Source organism: Myotis myotis, unplaced genomic scaffold (genome assembly GCF_014108235.1).
Source record: "Myotis myotis isolate mMyoMyo1 unplaced genomic scaffold, mMyoMyo1.p scaffold_m19_p_10, whole genome shotgun sequence".
Taxonomy (NCBI): Eukaryota; Metazoa; Chordata; class Mammalia; order Chiroptera; family Vespertilionidae; genus Myotis; species Myotis myotis.
In genome coordinates, this window is record NW_023416314.1 from 37702335 (window position 1) to 37722553 (window position 20219).

The 20219-nt window shown below is 40.9% G+C and overlaps 1 protein-coding gene across 9 annotated transcripts in view; it reads right to left on the minus strand.

Moving 5' to 3' along the window:
• Nucleotides 1-20219, minus strand: part of UVRAG (UV radiation resistance associated) — a 277758-nt gene that overhangs the window by 28301 nt on the left and 229238 nt on the right. For all 9 annotated transcript variants that reach the window (XM_036324920.1, XM_036324925.1, XM_036324919.1 and 6 more), the window contains one exon: nucleotides 3405-3496. In XM_036324920.1, the coding sequence (XP_036180813.1) occupies nucleotides 3405-3496 (92 nt within the window). The remainder of the gene's footprint in view (nucleotides 1-3404; nucleotides 3497-20219) is intronic.

Sequence of the window (20219 nt, forward strand, 5' to 3'; positions counted from 1 at the left end):
TTTATGTGTATGTGTGGAATCTTCAGGGTTCTCCATATATAGTATCATGTCTTCTGCAAAAAATGACAGATTTACTTTTTCCTTTTCAATTTGGATGCCTTTTATTTCTTCTTCTTGCTGACTGCTGTGGCTAGGACTTCCAGTACATCCCTGGAATGGACATCCCTGTCTTGTTCCTGATCTTAAGGGAAATGCTTAAGTTTTTCCCCACTGAGTATGATGTTTGCAGTGGCTTGTCAAATTTGGCTTTTATTATGTTGAGGTATCTTCCCTCTATTCCCACTTTGCTAAGAGTTTTTATCATAAATGGATGCTGGAACTTGTCGATGCTTTTTCTGCATCTATTGATTTGATCATGTGTTTTTATCCTTCATTTTGTTTATGTGGAGTATCACATTGATTAATTTGCAGATACTGTACTAGCCTTGCATCCTGGGAATAAATCCCACTTGGTCATGGTGTATGATCTTTATAATGTATTGCTGGATTCGGTTTGCTAATATTTTGTTGAGGGTTTCTGCATCTATGCTCATCAGGTATATTGGCCTATAATTTTCTTTCTTTGTAGTGTTTTTATCTGGTTTTGGAATTAGGATAATGTTAATACAATGAGGTTGGGAGTCTTCCCTCCTCTTAAATTTTTTGGAGTAACTTGAGAAAATAGGTGTTAGTTCCTCTCTCAGTGTTTGGTGAAATTCACCTGTGAAGCCATCCAATCCAGGATGTTTGTTTGTTGGGAGGTTTTAAGTTACTGCTTTGATTTCATTAGTTGTAAGTGCTCTGTTCAGATTTTCTGTTTCTTCTTGATTCAGTTTTGGAAGATTGTTTGCTTCTAGGAATTTATCCATTTTTTCCAGATTGTCCAATTTGTTGGCATATAGTTATTCACACCATTTTCTTATAATCTTTTGTATTTATGTGGTGTCAGTTACTTTTACTCTTTCATTTCTGATTTTATTTATTTGGGTCCTCTCTTTTGTTCTTGATAAGTCTGGTTAAAGGTTTATCAATATGGCTTATCTTTTCAAAATCAGGTCTTAGTTTCATTGATCTTTTGTATTGTTTTTTTTAGACTCTATTTTGCTTATTTCCAACCTGATTTTTACAATTTTCTACTGTCTACTCACTTTAGGCTTTGTTTGTTCTTCTCTTTCTAGTTCATTTTGGTATAAGGTTAGAATATTTGAGATTTTTCTTGTTTCTTGAGGTCGGCCTGTAATGCTCTGAATTTCCCTCCTAGGACTGCTTTCACTGTGTCACATAAATTTTGGGTTGTTGTGTTCCCATTTTCATTTGTCTCAAGGTATCTTTTGATTTCTTTCTTGATCTCATTGTTAACCCATTCATTGTTTAGTAACATGTTATTTAGCCTTCATGTGTTTCAAACCACTGTGGTCACAGAAGATGCTTGATGTGATTTCAATCTTCATAAATTTATTAGGCTTCTTTTGTGTACTAATGTGGTCCATCCTAGAAAATGTGCCACATGCACTTGAAAAGAAAGTATATTCTGCTGCTTTGGGGTGAAATCCTCTAAAAATACTAATTAAGTCCATCTGTTTCCTTGTTGATTTTATGTCGGGAAGATCTATCCATTGATATCAATGAGGTGTTAAAATTCTCTACTATGATTATATTACTGTTCATCTCTCCCTTTATGTCCTTCAAGATTTACTTTACATATTTGGGTTACCAGGGTTATATCGTCTTGTTGGATTGATTCCTTTATCCTCCACTTGCTGGCTGACTTTAGGCTTAGTCACTAAAAGGGCCTCTGGAGGAACATGAGCTGCACAAGGTAGGTTCTCAGTGAGTCACCAGGGAGGGGCAAGTTGTGTTCACCAGATTGATAGATTCAAACTCAGCACCAGTGCTGGGACTGAGGCCACTCAGCAGAAGTCTCAGGGCACACCCAGACTAGCCTCTACCTGCTGAGTGCCCATGGACCTTTGTGGTGGTGCTGACGTTCTCAGGGAGTTGTCAGGGTAAGGGCAGCAGAGTTTATCACATTTGGCTGTGAAGAGAGGGCTCCGCATAGGAAGGGTAGCACCAGAGAGAAAAATGGCCCCCACCCCAGAGCCACACAACTTGGTCTCTGATATCCAGGCCCAGGCAGCTGACTCCTTAGCAGGCATGAGCTGGGCAGGGCAGGGCAACAGGGAGTGGGGAGGGTGGGAAAGCACAACAGGCAGTGCTTTCCAGACTGATGCAGTATGGAGGGGAATGCTCCACCCAGGAAAGACGACATCTACAGGAGGTGTGGGAGAGGGACTCAATACAGGGACCTGGCAGCTGTCCCTTCAGCTCTCTCCCCGGAGCCACACAACTCTGTCTATCCTCACATGACTCCACTTCACTCTGAACCACACTCCCTCTGCCGGAGCCAAGGGTGAGTGGCTGCAAAAGAGATTTTGTGTGCTGGTCCTTTAAGAGTGCGCCTGGGTTACTAGCAGACTCGGTATCTTCCTGGGTACTGAATCCCTGCTGATTTTCACAGCAAGGTATTATGTGGGCTCCTCTTCCTGGCTCTGGTGCTCCAGGCTGGGGAGCCTGGCTGAGGCTGAGACCTCATGCCCTTCAGGGGACCTTTGCAGCTGAGACATCCCTCCGGATTCTCCACCACCTCGTGTTGAATGGGGGGCCAGGCCTTTTCATTTCTCTGCCCTTCCTATCAGTCTAAATGTGGCTGCTTCTGTAAATGCCTGATTATACAACTTCTGTTCAGCTGGTCTTCAGCTGGTTATTTGGGTTGATTATTCTATAATTTAGTTTTAATTCCAGTTTGGACCTGGGAGGAGGTGAGTGTAACTTCTACCTACGATGCCGCCTCTTGGATCTCCATCTGCCCTTTCTTTTTAAGAGTCATGTCTGTACTGACAAAGCACGTTTAAGTAGTGGCTTGCCCTCAGGGCACAAAAGGCACTGACATCAAACACAAGAAACATTCTAGTATGTGCCTCCTGGTCTCAAGACTAGGTCCTGACAAACCTAACCGATTCCTTGTCTGCTTTCTCCCCGTAACTCTCACAGCCGCTGATCCTGGTGTTCATTCTGTATTTATGACCTTCACTTGTTCTTTAGAAAAGACTTAGGGCTCGATGTCTCTCCCTTTTATGAACCGGAGGGCTGTCTGCCTCAGCAATGTGCTCAACGATGCTCACCCAGCCAACCTCCCAACATTCAAACAATACTCCCTGAACCTTCTCCCTTCCTGAGAGTGCTTCACCGCCCTTTGCCAGGCTGGAGCTTAGTACAGACGTACAATGGCTGCCTTTCCTTTTCTTCAGATATCTTATTACAGAAGAAAACCGTAAGGCAGGTGTGGAGTAGTGTGGAAATCAGGAAAGTTCCTCAGGAGATTGTGTACATTACGGTTTCTGCGTGTCAGAAATAAAGGTACTCACCACCTGACCAGTAGTCCATGTTCCATGAAGTTTTTCAGGTTGGGAAGGGTTTGCCTCAAGTCTGGAGTCCCAAGTCCATGTTGATATCTTAGCTGCAAAGGTAAAAAAAATAGAGTTAAAAGAAATTCTGGCAGATACTAGGCAATGCTTCAGAAACATGATCTATTAAACATGTTGGTGTTTTTTTACTCAAAAACAGGAAATATGAATGTATGATCCCAGTATCATCAACCACACTTTTGGGATGGTGTTTAAAAGTACCCCTTTCATTTCTTGCTCCTTTGCCCCCTAAAGTTGGAGAAGATCAAGAATGACTAACTGTGGAAGCAAAATATTTCAAAGACCCTTGTAGGATTTGCAAACATTGATTCCAGGGACAGAGACCATAAAACCAGTGTTTGGTTTTAGATACTGAAGGCTGGTATTATATACTCTGAGCACATTCAGCCCTTCTTTTGCTGATCCTCTCTTTGTATGAGCAAGGGTAAGAATCATGCTGTATTCTTCAGATAGCTGAAGTGTCTGATACAATGCTAGTGCTCAGTGCTTATTAAACAAATGAGTGGCACTTTTGACAGAGGATGTGCTCTTGTATCTATAATTTCCCTCTTTATGCAGAACAAGAGCACAGAGCCGAAGGACTAGCATGAGGAAACTACGGTCTGTGGGCTTGATCTGCTCTTAGTTTTATTTACTTCTGCTAGAGGCTGCTTTTTAAAATTAAGTATCCTTCTACGTTCCTTGAGTATCTTGCTAAATGTTTTCATCTGTCTGTTCCTTGCATCCTCTCACTCTGTCTCTGAATACCATCTGCTTCCTTAACTGACCATAATAAGATCTGAAATAGGTACATGTGCACATTCATACACATGCTCACACACATAATATCAAATACACAGTAAGTGTGCAACACAGCCCGGCAGAAATGTATTTTTCAAATGAGATGATACATATGCAAAAAGCACTTTGTAACTGTATATTGTACAAATGTGAAGGGTCATTAGTTCTGAAGTTTTACTTTTCTAGTACTTAACTTTTATTTATTCATTTGAATTTTTGTGACTTTATTTGAGCCAAACTGTCGACAATTGCCAGGAAGCAGAATCTCAACGTTTGGGATAATGATCTGGACAATGGTGTTTTTTTCACCTTGTTTTATATATTACATCAAAGAGGAGACGTATGTGGGTTACATGAAATCCATTGGTGATAGATTAGGGAGGCGGGAGAAAGCAAAGACGGGGGTAGTAATCTCTGGGAATGGATAAAAAGTAAAATGATAGACACATACTTCTTTTACTTAGGTGAGTACAGGATAGTTAACAGTCAACCATTAATCCTATATAATAAAAGCCTAATATGCAAATTGTCCCCTCGATGGGGAGCTCAACCACTAGCTATGACATGCACTGACCACCAGGGGGTGATGTGGAACATGGCAGGTGTCAGCACACGTCTTGCTGGCTACCTCGGGGTGGAGGTGATGGGGACAGAGGTGCGGTGAGAATGCAGGATGTCTGCTGAGCTCTCTCTCACTCCCCCTGCTACCTCCCCCACCCTCCGGGAATCCAGGGGTTGCATGCCGGGGAACCCCCATGCTCAGGTGCCGGGTGCCTGCGAAGAGCCCGCCCTGCACCCCCCCTGCCTCTTTCAGGTGAGTCGGGCTGCAGTTGCTGGGACCATAGGGGCCAGTCAGGCTCCCTGTGGGTTTGAGCAGGAGTCGGTCTGAGAGGCGGGCCGGGAGAGAGCGTGCTGCCCGCCTGGCTTCTGTGTGGTGCTGCCCGCCCGGCTTCCATGCGGCAGCGCTGGGTGGCCCAGAGGCCCACACTGCGCCCGGCCCACGGCATGTGGCTGCGCTCACTGCATCTCCGCGTGGGGACTCGGGTGCGGTGACTCAGGCGGAGGGGGGCATGCAGTGGCCCGGGGCCCAGGTGCTGCCCAGGGCCCAGAGGTTAGCTGAGACCTGCCCTTCCATGCCAGACCTCATGCTTTGATCGCCAGCCAGGCCTAGGGGCGGCACCCGTGCACGAATTTCATGCACCGGACCTCTAGTATAACAATAACAATGAAGGAATTTATGGTCTCCAGTCCTGGGGCCGAGGTGCATTTGGTTGTGCCCCGAGGGGTCTGGAAAAAGGGAAGTTACAAGTTACTCTGACATGTTACCTTAGATGCAAAAAGACAATAAGCTCAGTTAAGGTAAAGATTGACCTTGTCAGGGAAGATACTGGCCTAGTACATGACTACCTACCATGACAGCTTTTAGTTAAAGTTTTAATTTTAGACCATCCTTTGTAGTTACCTTAGGTCTTTGAGTTTGCAAGACTGTCATGCAGGCCTTCCCTGAGCTTGTCAGGTTACCATGTGGCTCCTTTTGTCCCCATATCCCTCTTTTGGTCATAAATCAATCCAAAGGATGCATTGATGACCAACCTTTTGGGTGGATAATGGAGTCCGACAGTGTCTAGCACCTAACTTTAAAAGTGACCAAGTCAAACATCTAAATATTTTCTTCTTTTAAAAAATAAAACCATGACCAACAAAAAAATATTAAAGTAGGTCTTCCTTTGTTTGTATCTAGTACTCAACTGATTTTTCACATAACAGAGAAGTTTATTCTCACTACAATGAACTTTTAAAGGAAAATGCCAAAACCTAACCGGGTCTCTGGAATACTCACACAATGCAAGGCAGTAGAAACAGAATCTCAAACAGATTGTCAAACTGCAGCAGGAAGGCTGGGGAGGGTTGGGGGGCAGGAGGTAGGGGGGTAAGAGATCAACTAAAGGACTTGTATGCATGCATATATGCATAACCAGTGGACATAAGACATTGGGGGATAGGGGAGGCTAGGGGACTGTCTAGGGCGGGGGGATAAAATGGACACATATGTAATACCCTTTGTAATACTTTAAGCAATAAAAAAAAAAAAAAAAAAAAAATAAAGCCAAAAGGAATTGTGAATATTATTTAAGCCAATACTTTGCTTTTGCAGATGGGGAAACTGAAGCCCAGAAAGGGAAAGTAAACTCTCTAGGACCACAGAGCTCAATGGCAAAGATATTAGTCAGAGCCTCCCTTTCACAACCATGTTACTCCGCCATTTACCCCAGAGTCAGAGGAAAACTGGTAAAAACACTTGAAAAGACAAAAGGAAAGTATTTTTTCCCTTTTCCAAAACTTAGCTTGGTGACCTAAGTCACCTCCTGAGATTTGTTGACCTTGAATTATAAGATCTACTCCATATTAAATGACATCATTTCTTATATTAATATAAAAGCATTTTTCCATACATTGATAAAAGTGAAATGGCTGATATCCCAATATGACATTCCTGAATTCATTGTTTCAATAAAAAAGTGAAATTGTTTACACATGGCATGGAAATTTCACCTGTGATTCATACTGAAAAATATTAAATATCAAAAAACCATACTGAAATAACACTAAGCTATGTGTCCCTGAGCCAGTACATAGTCAATTGCTTGCCCCAGGCCCACAGTGGAAGGTGGGTGTTGAATTCTTTTCAGAGACCACAATGAAAATTTGCCTGCAAGTCTGATTTCAACCAAAAAGGGAAAATGTGGGCATTTTGAGCCTCCACCCAGGCCTTAACTCTTCATTTGCTGCATAGCACAATTATTTTTTATCACAGAAGCTTAGAATGTGACAGCTTAAAGAGACACTGGAGATCATCTTCTCCAACCCCCCTCTTTTCATAATGAAGAAACTAAAAAAAAAAGAAGAAGAAGAAGAAGAAGAAGAAGAAGAAAGAAACTAAGACTCAGTAAAGCAAATGTCCTGCCTAGGTGACAGAGCTGATAAAGGACAAAGCCAAGGTGAGAACCTAATAATAACTCCAAAGTCTTTCTACCACGTCATCCTTTTAATTTTCAAGATATGAGATCAGCCAAAGAACATATATGTACATATGCATAGGCCCTGGACACAGACAACAAAGTGGGAAAGTCCAGGGAGAGGGAGTGGGGGCTGAAGGACAAAGGTCTGGGCGGGGGGAGAGGAAATGGGGGACATCTCTAAGAGTGCTAACAATTAAATTAGAGAAAAGAAATTCACACATAATACAAATACATTAATATCTATAATAATAAAAGCTTAATATGCTAATTAGACCAGATAGCCGAACGACCTTCCAGAAGTCCTTCTGGACATCACCGCAGTGGCGGGGCCCAGGCAGAGGTGGTTAGGGGCAATCAGGCAGGCAGGCAGAGTGGTGAGGGGTGATGAGGCAGGCAGGCAGAGTGGTTAGGTGTTAGAGGTGATGTGGCAGGCAGGCAGGTGAGCAGTTAGGAGCCAGCGGTCTCAGACTGTGAGAGGGATGTCCAACTGCCGGACATCCCCTGAGGGGTCCTGGACTGTGAGAGGGTGCAGGTTGCCATGAGGAACTTCCCCACCCCCCATGCACGAATTTCGTGCACCATGCCTCCAGTTTAAAATAAAGTACATGTACTGTTTAATAAGTTGAAACTTCTATAAAGCACATAATGAAAAAGCAACAGCTCTCTGCTCTTCAGCAGCAACTACTTTTAACCGCTTTTTTCCCATATCTCTGAATAATATACTTATATTAATATTTCTTATTCTTCCAATTTTGGCCATCATCTACCATGTTCTTATAATGAAATATAAGAAGTTAGCTCTCCCATATTACTCTTCTGTTAGACTAACATTTTATCCCCTTACCCACACAATATCTACTTTTTATTAAAGCATACAAGGATTTAACTGTATTCTCCCAAATATACTTCTTCTGCCTCCTCTCAAGATATTCAAAATCACATTTTTGTTAAATTAATATTCAGTGTTTACTTTACTATACCTACAAAAATACTGTTCACTGCTGAGCTATGTAATATACTATTCCCTTTTTTTGTAGTTTTTGTTTGTTTTTCTTAAAGTGCTATTTGCCATTTTTTCCCACTTGTTGAGTACCTATCTTGTTGATAGTACTACTTGTTGAGTACCTATGAACCTATCACTAGATCCTCCCCAAACTAGGACAAAACCTTAAAATCATTCTCAATCTGATTAAAAACACCACATAACCCATCACGTCCATTTGCTCCCTTGGAGGTATTTCCTGAAGCATCCCTCTCTCTGCTCCAGTCTGAACTGGCTGCTCTCTAGGCTTGTTCCATGTTATCTTCCTAGGACTTTCCTTCACCATCACCTTGGACATTTTGCTTACTTCACTTCTGTGTTGAAGCTGTTGTTTTCCTAGATCTCATGACTTCTTTCTTGATTTACAGCCTCATCTTGGTGGAGCATATCCCAGAATAACTTTCTGGGAAAGGGAAGCATAGGAGGTATCTTTTCTGACACCTTGAATATTTACTAGTAAAAATACCTTTATTTCATTCTCACACTTGAATGATAGTTTGCCTGGGTATAGAATCCAAGGCTGAGAATAATTTCCTTCTGAATTTCTAAAGTATTGTTTTACTGTCATTCTACTTTGCATATGGCAATTGAGAAACCTAGAGCCTTTCAAAGTTCTATGAGTCCACTCTAAATGCTCTAAAAATTATAGGCTTTAACCACATATCTAAGGAGTTTGATAGAAAACTATGGTTAAGGTACACACACAATGTGAGTGAGGAAGAAACATCAGCCCATTTGGCCCCATTTCTGGTTTTGCCCACCTCTGATGGTGTTGGAAGTCAAACTTGGCTGAAAGAGTCAAATCTTTCCTGATTCACTTGAAAGGCAGGTCTGATGGAAGAGTCTACAGGAGATATCTCTTTGGACACCTCGGGGGAAGTTTATAAAAAGAGAAGGGGTAGGATGGGGTTCCTTTCTGTACTATACTATGTCAGGTAGAGCTGACCACTATCAAATATGTTGCTTCAGGAGAGGAATAAATCTAAATGTGCATTAAGTAATTCTTTAACACAGTGGTTCTCAACCTTCCTAATGCCGCGACCCTTTAATACAGTTCCTCATGTTGTGGTGACCCCCAATTTCATTGTTACAAATTGAACATAATTAAAGCATAGTGATTAATCACAAAAACAATATGTAATTATATATGTGTTTTCCGATGATCTTAGGCAACCCCCGTGAAAGGGTCGTTTGACCCCCAAAGGGGTCACGACCCACAGCTTGAGAACTGCTGCTTTAACAAGTTAACACTCTAATCTAATTAGTAAAAAAAAGGAAGGAAAAGAAGGAGCAAGGTCAAGGAGGAAAGGACAAGAATAAGAAGGAAAGGAGAGAAAGAATTACATATCCTAAGTTCCTACATGCCCTAATCATTTATTCAACAAATATTTATTTAGTGTCCACTGGGTAAGCACTGTGATCCATTCTCTGTCTTTGGAATGACGGCCCTGGACTCACTGTTCCCACAACAGAAAGGGGTGGGAACCTTTTTTCTGCCAAGAGCCTTTTGGATATTTATAACATCATTCTCGGACCATACAAAATTATCAACTTAAAAATTAGCCTGCTATATTTGGTCAAACATTTAATTAACTCGCCCATTATGCCTTGGTAGGGCCAGACCAAATGATTTTGCGGGCCTCACACAACCGTGTTCCCCACCCTTGCCATAGAATGTATAAAACCTTGAGCAAGTTACTAGTACATAACCAACTGGTGCCTTGTCTATAAAACAGGACCAACAATATTTGTCTCATAAGATTGTTGTAAGAGTTCAGTGAGGACTTTTATAGGAAATGGAAACTCCTGAGGCCTGTTTTTAGAGGGTAGTCATTAAAACAGTCGAGGGCCTGGCCGAAAGCGCCAAGCTCAAGAGTTAGAACTTTTTCTTGTCAGCAGTTAGAATCGACTACAGAGTTTTAAGCAGGAGAGTGAAGGAGGAAACAACTCCAGAGGCAACTGGAAAGGACAGGTTAAAAGACTGAAGTACTCCTTTCTTTGAGAAATCTTACTGTGTGTTCCATCAAAACCTGCCCTCACCAACTGTCATCAATACCACACTTCCCTCAACGCAGCTCCTTCCGCTCTCACTTCTGATTGGGAAAAGCAGATGCCAAGAAACCCAGGCAAATAAAATATTGCTGTGGGTCTAACTGCCTCAAATTAGTCTCTGAAATAAACACCTTTTGTAACAACTTCCTACTGCACCACCCCCCAAAGAGTGTAAGCGGTTTTAAGTGGAACTTTGGTTTCAATTAGCTTGAATTTCAGCGTTACTCTGATTGGTTTAGAACTCCATGGGGGCAATTACATTTTTGTCAACTACTAGGTGAAAACTACACATAGCGATAGGTTAGATGGGAAGTGGGGACAAGCTATGCTCAGCGGTTTCCCTGGAAAAATGAACAAATGCTACTGTCTTCTAGCGAGAGGAAATTCCTGTACGAAAGTAACCAGGAAGGGCCGGCTGTATAGTTACTGGAACAAGCAAAACGGAAGAAAACAAGAGCAAAGGGTACACTTAGACTGCAACAGACAACTGTAGCCATGTCAGTAACATCAACTATCTTCTCTTTGTTTCCTCTCCCACACCACCTTTCTGAATAAAAATAGAGCATTTGTCCAAAGCCTCATGCTGGTTCCATCCCAAAACACTACATATTCACTGTGAGTTTCACCAAATAGGACATATCAACTATGAAGTTAAAGCTCTTGTAGTTGAAATAACTAGTTTCTACAGCTTGATAAACGGTGCTCCATTCATGAGGTAAGACCATATGCAGCTTCGGAGATCATATTTGAAAGTAAAGTGTGATTGTTCTTCCGAGAAATATATGCTGAATTCTAATACTCAGTGAGCATCTTCTTATTGAGCTAAGAGGCCTAATTTAATATCAAAGTGCTCAATCTTATCTTTATTTTATAAACACACAATTTTTCCAGGCCAGGAAAGACTCCGGGGGTTCAGGAATCATTTTGGCATTTAGGTTTTGGCAGGAGAAATTCAGTTTAGACAAAACACACACACACACACACACACACACACACACACACACACACACACTTCCAAACTACACAAGGCCACTTATTGCGTGGCTTATTAGTTCCATATGGGGCTGGAGCTAAGCTGCATGATATGTTTGATACAAACCGTCTGTTACCGTGAGGGAATGTGGATTAATACAATGCTTCAATAAAGGATACTAAAAGATCAACACTTTCGTGATGGGATTACAATGAATTTGACTACAAAGAGAACTGTTCTCGAGGAACTAAAAAAATAAGAAATTAAAAATGCACATATGCATCAAAGACTTAACTTCACAGTTCTGGCTTATGTAGCTAGAAATCTCTATAGGAGTAGTTATCAATGTTTCAATTCATTTTTAAATGCCAAGGTTTCGCTGATATAAAAAGAACTAGATTAAGAGCTCAAAAAATGGGCACCACCAAGTCAAAAATAAAATCTGCCTTCCGAGAAGAAAATGCAACTCTTTCAAAGATGTGGGAAAGCTACATAAAGAATACTTAATATGAGCAATAATGTTGTTTCTTGCAGTGAGTTGATGCAATATCTACCTCTAAGGGAAAGTATAAGAACCTGATCATGAGCCTCTAGTTGCAAGAACAACCTAAATATTTTTTCATCCCCATCTATAAACCATGCCAGTTCTTTTCCAAAATCGGTATGTTATAAGGTAAACACTGGACACAGTTGAGGCCTGCCATTCTGAGGTCTGAAAAGCCTAAAAGTCAAATTTAAAAGCTCTTAAGTCTAAGAAATGGAGAAGTTTCTTCCATTCCTCATTCCAATCATACCACCAATTATGCTTAGAATTCGGGATTCATGAGAGAGCTAAATGGCACCTTTGAGAGCACCAGCCCACCTGCTTCACTTACTTCACAAGGTAAGTGAGAGATTAAGTGGCCTCTCTAAGGTTGAACACATTGAACCTCGGAAACAGAATCTACATTTGCTGAGTTCTAACCACAGGCTCTTTTCTTTATATCATAAGTTGTACTTATGAGGCCGGTTTATATTTGAGTCAAACTTATCATTATAAAATATGTTATGTTAAAAACACTTCAATTAAAATGGACCTTTGCTTCAGAAGCTTATGTTTTTCAGAAAACAACCAGAAGCACTATTAAACTGATGCATCTCTGGAGTCAGCATGATCTGTGTGGTCTCTATTGTTGCCAATTTTTGTGAGTTTCGAAAGAGGGTCAGTCAAGCATATTGCAAATGGATAAGCAAAGCAGAACTGGAAATTTGTTAAAGTTAGGTAAATCAGACCCCCAGTAGTAACTGGAATCAGCTTTAAATAATGAAGGTTGCCCGGCTGGCGTGGCTCAGTGGTTGAGCATCGACCTATGAACCAAGAGGTCACCTTTCAATTCCTGGTCAGGGCATATGCCTGGGTTTCAGGCTCAATCCTCAGTAGGGGGCATGCAGGAGGCAGCCGGTCAATGATTCTCTCTCATCATTGGATGTTTCGATCTCTCTCTCTCTTCCTCTCTGAAATCAATAAAAATAAAAATTTTAAATAAATAAATAACGAAAATTATTTTCCCTAAGGCTATGTGAGTGGACAAACATACAGTCAGATCCATTAGAGCAGATATTCATCTGTGAGGTCTAGCAAGCTCAATCTTGGCTCCCTGCCCTCATGTTAGTTCTGTACACCCTGATTTATCCCAACTACCCTGTATTGACCTTTGACCCAAACTGGATTTCAGATTCCCTTGGTAGCTAAACTTTGCTCTCTAAACTGATCAAACTCAGCATTTCTGCTTCCAATTCACTTTTATGCAATCTTGATGTAAAGAACTGTATCAGATAAAGAAGATCACAGTCTAATAGGGCAGAGACAGTTTTCTAGAACGTCTTGTAAATGGAATCGTGGAATATTTTGCCTCTCATGCCTGCCTTCTTTCATTTGTATTTTTGAGATTCATTCATATTGCTGCATGTATAAATAGTTCATTCCTTTTCATTGCTGAGTAGGATTCCACTGGATGGATATGCCACAAATATATATATATATGCCAGTTAATAAACATTTGGGTTGTTTCAAGTTTTGGCTATTATGAATTAAGGTGCTATATATAACATTTGATTTGCACCTGTGTATAGCATAGGGTTTTGTTTGGACTTGTATTTTTATTCTTCTTGGATCAATACCTAGGAGAGGAATTTCTAGACTTGATGGTAGGTACATGCTAATTTTTAAAAATGCCAAACTGTTTTCAAAGTGGCTATACAATTTTGTATTCCCCCAGCAATGTGTGCTTCAGTTGTTCTGCATCACTTAAATCTGTTATCATAAATTTGATTGTACAAGGAATACAGAAGCCCATTCTGGCCTTTCCCCAGGAATGTACAGTGACTATAAATACCTGACATGACAATTGGAAAAAATTACTTAATTCAATTCAACAAATGACTATGGAACAGCTTGTATGTGTATGCATGTGACCGTAGTGATAGGTGAAAGTATAGGTATGTATATGATGTTGTTTATAATAGGGGAAATTGGGAAATAATTTAAATATATGCTAGGCCTTCGGCCAGGTTCTATGGCAGAATGATAATTGTGTTAATGATAACAAAAATAATTATATAGCTGATAATGTTTACTGAGTAGTTTAATTATGCCAGGCATTATGCTAAACATTTCACATTATATTATTTCCCTCGGTCCTCACTGTAACTCTATTATGGTTTGAAGAAACTGAGACTTAGAGTTAATAAGTGGTAGAGCTTGAATCTGCAACCCTTGAGTCTGACTTCTAGCACTTTAAATTCCTACCACTTAACGATAATGGGAATACCAGTAGCAGCTATAGCTCTTCTCAACATGCAATCTGTGCCAGGCATGGAACTTAGCTGTTTATTTATGTCATTTCACTTACTCTGCATAATAACCCCATGAGGTATGTCATACAATTCTTTCTATGCACTTGAAGTTTAAAGGAGTTGGTTGAAATTTCAGAGGTAAAGGGTTGAGGAGCTGAGATTTGACATCCCAGTACAGTCTAAATATGGCTTACAAGTTGGTTAGGACAGATTGTTTTCTCATTCTTCCTTTAATTCCAATACTGAGAAAGAGACCCCTCAACTCTTGAAACACATTCCTTCTCTTGATATGAGACACTTGACATAGTTACATCTCCACTTAGTTGTTGTTCAGCTAAGTTATACATATTTAGTCTTTTTAAATCTTTGCTTGGAAATCAATCCCCACAGGCTCTTCATCATTCTTTATGTCTCTGAACTCCCTCCAGTTTCCCTTAAAGAATCTGGTAATGAGGTGCCCTAAATGGAACACAGTTTTCCAGAATGCTCTTTTCTCTCATTAATGACTATTTTCCTTAGAATATTAATTTTACTATAATATCAACTTCATGCCTTTTAAGTTTTCTGGTGAAATTCTTCTGATTTCACTTGAATTACATTAGAGTCCAAGCCCGTGCTCCCACTGTTTAGTCTCCCTGGTTGACCATAAATAAATGTAGCTTTAAAAAAACAAAACATCCCCCAAAACACAGCCCCATCCCAACAGCAATGAACTGCTGAGCTCACATTGCTCCTCCAACTGGACAGATGCTCTTCAAATTTGGTCTGGAATAATTTTATTCATCTTTTGATCTCACAATTCATTTAACAAAAAGCAAACAATTCATTAGATATGGACTGAATACCTACAACAGGCAAGGTATGCAAGGCGTGACTGGGTATGATGACAAACTGACCCAGCCATGGGTGCCACCCTTCAGGAGGCTACCTCCTAACCGCATGATAACTAAGTGAACCTAGAGGGAAAGTACAACCCTCTATGAGAGTGTGAAGGGTGGGGCTAGTAGGCAGAGTTTTAAGATGGCTCTCATCCCTGTTGTTTTTCCTTTGATTATTTTATGTTTATGATAAAGGGAGATTATCTCGATGGGCCTGATCTAATTACATGAGCCCTTTTAAAAACAGGGTTTTCTCTGGTTGGTAGCAGAAGAGAACGTTCAGAGATATGAACTGTGAAAAGGACTTGAAGGGACATTGTTCGTCTGAAGATGGAGGGACCATATGAAGAGGAATGCAGGAGGCCTCTAGGACCAAAGGGTGGCCCCTGGCTGCAAGCCAGCAAGCAAATGGGGACCTAAGACCTTCAGTTGCAAGGAGCTGGATTCTGCCAACAATTTAAATAAGTTTGGAAGTAAATAATTCTCAAGAGCCTCGAGATAAGAGCCCAGAGTGACTGACACCTTGATTTTGGCCTTGTGAGACCTGGAAGCAGAGAAACCAGATGAGCCCACCCAGATTTCTGACCTACAGAACTATGGGATAAAAATGGATGCTGTTTAAGCTGCTAAATTTATAGTAATTTGTTATGAAGCAACAGTAAACTAATACAGGTGGAAAAGATTACATCTACCTTTTACCTGAAGATATTTGGAGTGAATTCATGAGGAAAATGTGGCCTGAGCAGTTCCTTGGTGAACAGATATGTTTTTATTTTATTCTTATTTATTGATTTTAGAGAGAGAGAGGGAGAGGGAGAGGATGAAAGAGAGAGAAACATCAATTTGTTGTTCCCCTTGTTTATGTATTCACTGTTTGATTCCTGTATGTGCCCTGTACGGGGATTGAGCCGACAACCTTGGCTTATGGGGATGATGCTGTAAGCAACTGAGCTACCCGGCCAGGATGGACAGATTACATTTGGTAAATCTACTGCATGCCAGGTAAAATGGGGATAGCTCTACACAAGGGCCCGGAGGTTTTCAGTTGGCAAGTAATGTTCTGAACATTAAATACATGCTGGGGCATATTCTCCAACGGCTCATTTGAGTGCTCAGGGGAAGGGGTACAGTCACTGAACAATCATCTCCAGCTTTATCTATTTTTGGGAGTCTGAGTTTTGTTCTCCAGAGATTATGGTTCTCTAAAATATTCTGGAAGATCTTGTCAGGCTAAAAGCCAAATCTGGATGTTCAAGTCTATGGAAGGCAGACAGAAAAACTAAAAAACACGTGAATGACTACTTCAGAATAGGACAAAATCTTTGGTTGTTAAAGCAAAGCACACAGCATTAAGTGACCTTGTTTATCAAGTTGGGGAAGCACAACACACACATGTGAGCTAGCTATATAAACTAGCTATGGGAACAATACCATGGCTGTCCCTTTCTGTCCCACCTTCAGTCTTAAATAGGAGAAAGAAGACAAGCAGCTGTAATCAGCTATTCATTCAGTCAACAGACACTGAACACCTTCTATGTGCTAGGCCAGTGATGGCGAACCTTTTGAGCTCGGCGTGTCAGCATTTTGAAAAACCCTAACTTAACTCTGGTGTCGTGTCACATATAGAAATTTTTTGATATTTGCAACCATAGTAAAACAAGGATTTATATTTTTGATATTTATTTTATATATTTAAATGCCACTTAACAAAGAAAAATCAACCAAAAAAATGAGTTCGCATGTCACCTCTGACACGCGTGTCATAGGTTCGCCATCACTGTGCTAGGCCATGGACTGAAGTTACAAAATGAAGAAGAGGCAGTCCCTGCATCTGAAGTAATCCTAATAAAAAAAAGGATATTTATAAATGAGAACCACAATTATACTAAAGAATAATGAGTATCACATTAGAGGAAATGATAGAAACACAGAGGAGGGACACCTAACCAAGGCTAGGGGGGACAGGGACATTTGGAAAGGAAGTGATAACCTATCGGAGCCATGCAGAACAAGTTTGATTTTACTAGGTGAAAGGGTAAGGAAAGTTTTCCAAACAGAGGAAGCTGCATGTGTAAAAGTCCAGAAGCAAGAGAGAACATGGGAAACAGCAGTTTGAAATGGGAAAGACAAGGGTTGAGAGTAGAGTAATGCAAGGTCACCACAGGAAAGAGCAGCCTAGATAAGAAAACCTTAAGCAAAGTTCCAGATTCTGAGGATCCCAAAGAAGTGATGAGAATGCCAGACAACAGTGACAGGTGTGATGGAGAGTTTCACAGTTAAATGGCCTGGAAGAAGGATGATGGTTTTATATGAAGGAAATTAATGGTCTGGAGAAATGGGCAAACTACCCATCCCTCCCTCCACCTTCATTACTTTCTTGCTTGGGGGAGAGTCAGAGTATAAGTCTCCAATGGAAAAGGTTACAGGTTTCAGTTAAGATAAAGAGATAAGATAACCAGATATCAAGCTATATTATAAAGCCACTGTTCTCAAAACTGCCTAGTACTGGCACAAGAACAGACATATAGACCAATGGAACAGAACAGAGAACCCAGAAATTGACCCAAACCATTATGCTCAATTAATATTTGACAAAGGAGGCAAGAGCATAGAATGGAGTCAAGACAGTCTCTTCAATAAATGGTGCTGGGAAAACCGGACAGATACATGCAAAAAAAAAAAACCACGCAAAAAATCTAGACCACCAACTTATACCATACACAAAAATAAATTCAAAATGGATAAAGGACTTAAACATAAGTCAGGAAACCATAAAAATCCTAGAAGAATCCATAGACAACAAAATATCAGATATATGTCATAGCAGTATCTTTACTAATACAGCTCCTAGGACAATGGAAACTAACAAGAAAATAAATAAACGGGACTACATCAAAATAAAAAGCTTCTGCACAGCAAAGGAAACCATCAACAAAACAACAAGAAAGCCCACTACGTGGGAGAACATATTTGCCAATGTTATCTCTGATAAGGGCCTAATCTTCAAAATTTATAGGGAACTCATACAACTTAACAAAAGGAAGATAAACAATCCAATAAAAAAAATGGGAAAAGGACCTAAATAGACACTTTTCAAAAGAGGACATACAGAAGGCCAAGAGACATATGAAAACATGCTCAAAGTCACTAATCATCCGAGAGATGCAAGTCAAAACAACAATGAGGTACCACCTCACACCTATCAGACTGGCTATCATCAACAAATCAACAAACGACAAGTGCTGGAGAGGATGCAGAGAAAAAGGAAGCCTCGTGCACTGCTGGTGGGAATGCAGACTGGTGCAGCCACTGTGGAGAACAGTATGGAGTTTCCTCAAAAAATTAAAAGTGGAACTCCCATTTGACCCAGTGATCCCACTTCTGCGGACATATCCCAAGAAATCAGAAATACCAATCAGAAAGGATATATGCACCCCTATGTTCATAGCAGCACAATTCATAATAGTTAAGATTTGGAAACAGCCTAAGTGCCCATCAGCAGATGAGTGGATTAAAAAACAGTAATACATCTACACAATGGAATACTACACTGCTATAAAAAAGAGGGAACTCTTACCATTTGCAACAGCATGGATGGAACTGGAGAGCATTATGCTAAGCTAAATAAACCAGTCAGAGAAAGATAAATATCATATATGATCTCACTCATTTGTGAAACATAATGAACAACATAAACTGATGAGCAAAAGTAGATCCAGATTCAGAGAAGCACTGAACAGACCGATGTCTAACCTCAGAGGGAAGGCAGGGAAGAGAGGGGTTAGAGATCAACTAAAGGACTTGTATGCATGCATGTAAGCATAACCCATGGACACAGACAATAGGGGGGTGAGGGCATGCGCTGGGGGGTGGGAACGGCTAGGGAGAGGTCAATGTGGGGGGGAAGGAGACATACGTAATACTTTAAACAATAAATTTAAAAAAATACAAAAAAAAGACTAATCACAGAGATTAGGTAAAAAAAAAAAGAGGGAGAGAGAGATGGAGAGAATTTTATGTCTACTAGGGGCTGCAAGGGTCTTGCAAACCTTACATAAACATGTCTGGAGGCTCCATCTCGAGTGAAGATGCCCTTGAGGTCTATGGAGCTGAACCAAAGTCTTCATTTATTTTTATATGTTTTTATTGATTTCAGAAAGAAAGGAAGGGAGAGAGAGAGAGAGAGAACCATTGATGAGAGAGGAATGCCATCGATCGGCTGCCTCCTGCATGCCCCCTACTGGGGACTGACTCTGCAACATGGGCATGTGCCCTGACCAGGAATCAAAGCATGACCTCTTGGTTCATAGGTCTATGCGCAACCACTCGGCCACACAGTCAGGCCCCTTCATTTAGATGAAGCCTGCCTGCCTGTGATCAGCAGGACTGTGGAGGAGTCCCCGGTTAAGGCACCACCAGGAGCCTGTTCTGGTGAAAGCTTCCAGAGGTCTCTGAAGCAGCTAAAACTGTTCACCAAGGAAAGGGCTGCCTCCTTCCCTGTTTGTAACAATAGTTAATCAAGGTCCCAGTTTGCGAAACACCATGTTCTGGGCACAAGGTTTACACGTAGATGACAGCAAGAGCCCAGTTAGGACAGAATCATATGGAAGAGAGCATAACCTTCAAAGACACATGGTTTTACCTTTTCACAGAACAGACCACTTTTCTACAGCGTCCTGCACAACCGTGTGCCCCTCTAATGACCAGATACTTCATTCATCCCTGGGCTTTCCATTCCATTGTTGATCTATCTGTTAAATAATATTTCTTATGTGAGCTAAAAATCTCCTCTTTCTGGTTTCTATTTGTATTAATTAAATCCATCAGCAAGGTTTAATTTTTTTTACTCCTTCCCCCTGACAGCCTTCCAAACAGGAAGACAATTACCTCCTTCCCTTGGACATATCCTTTACTTATGTTTTGGACTCGTCTAGAATAATTATATATTTAACATACACTTTTTCAGTTTTATCAATAACTCCCATTACAAACTCTATCAGATCAAGCTGTTTAAAAGCCACATGAAGTAAGCTTCGCCGGAGAAGGCTGCTTGGTTCCCAGCGGATCTTTGTTTTGTCTGTCTCACTGAGCGCTCTGATACGTGAGAACACCAACTTTTTCTCTTTGCTAAGGTGCCCCGTGTAAACGCCTCCCCAGCCTCACTCCCATGACGCT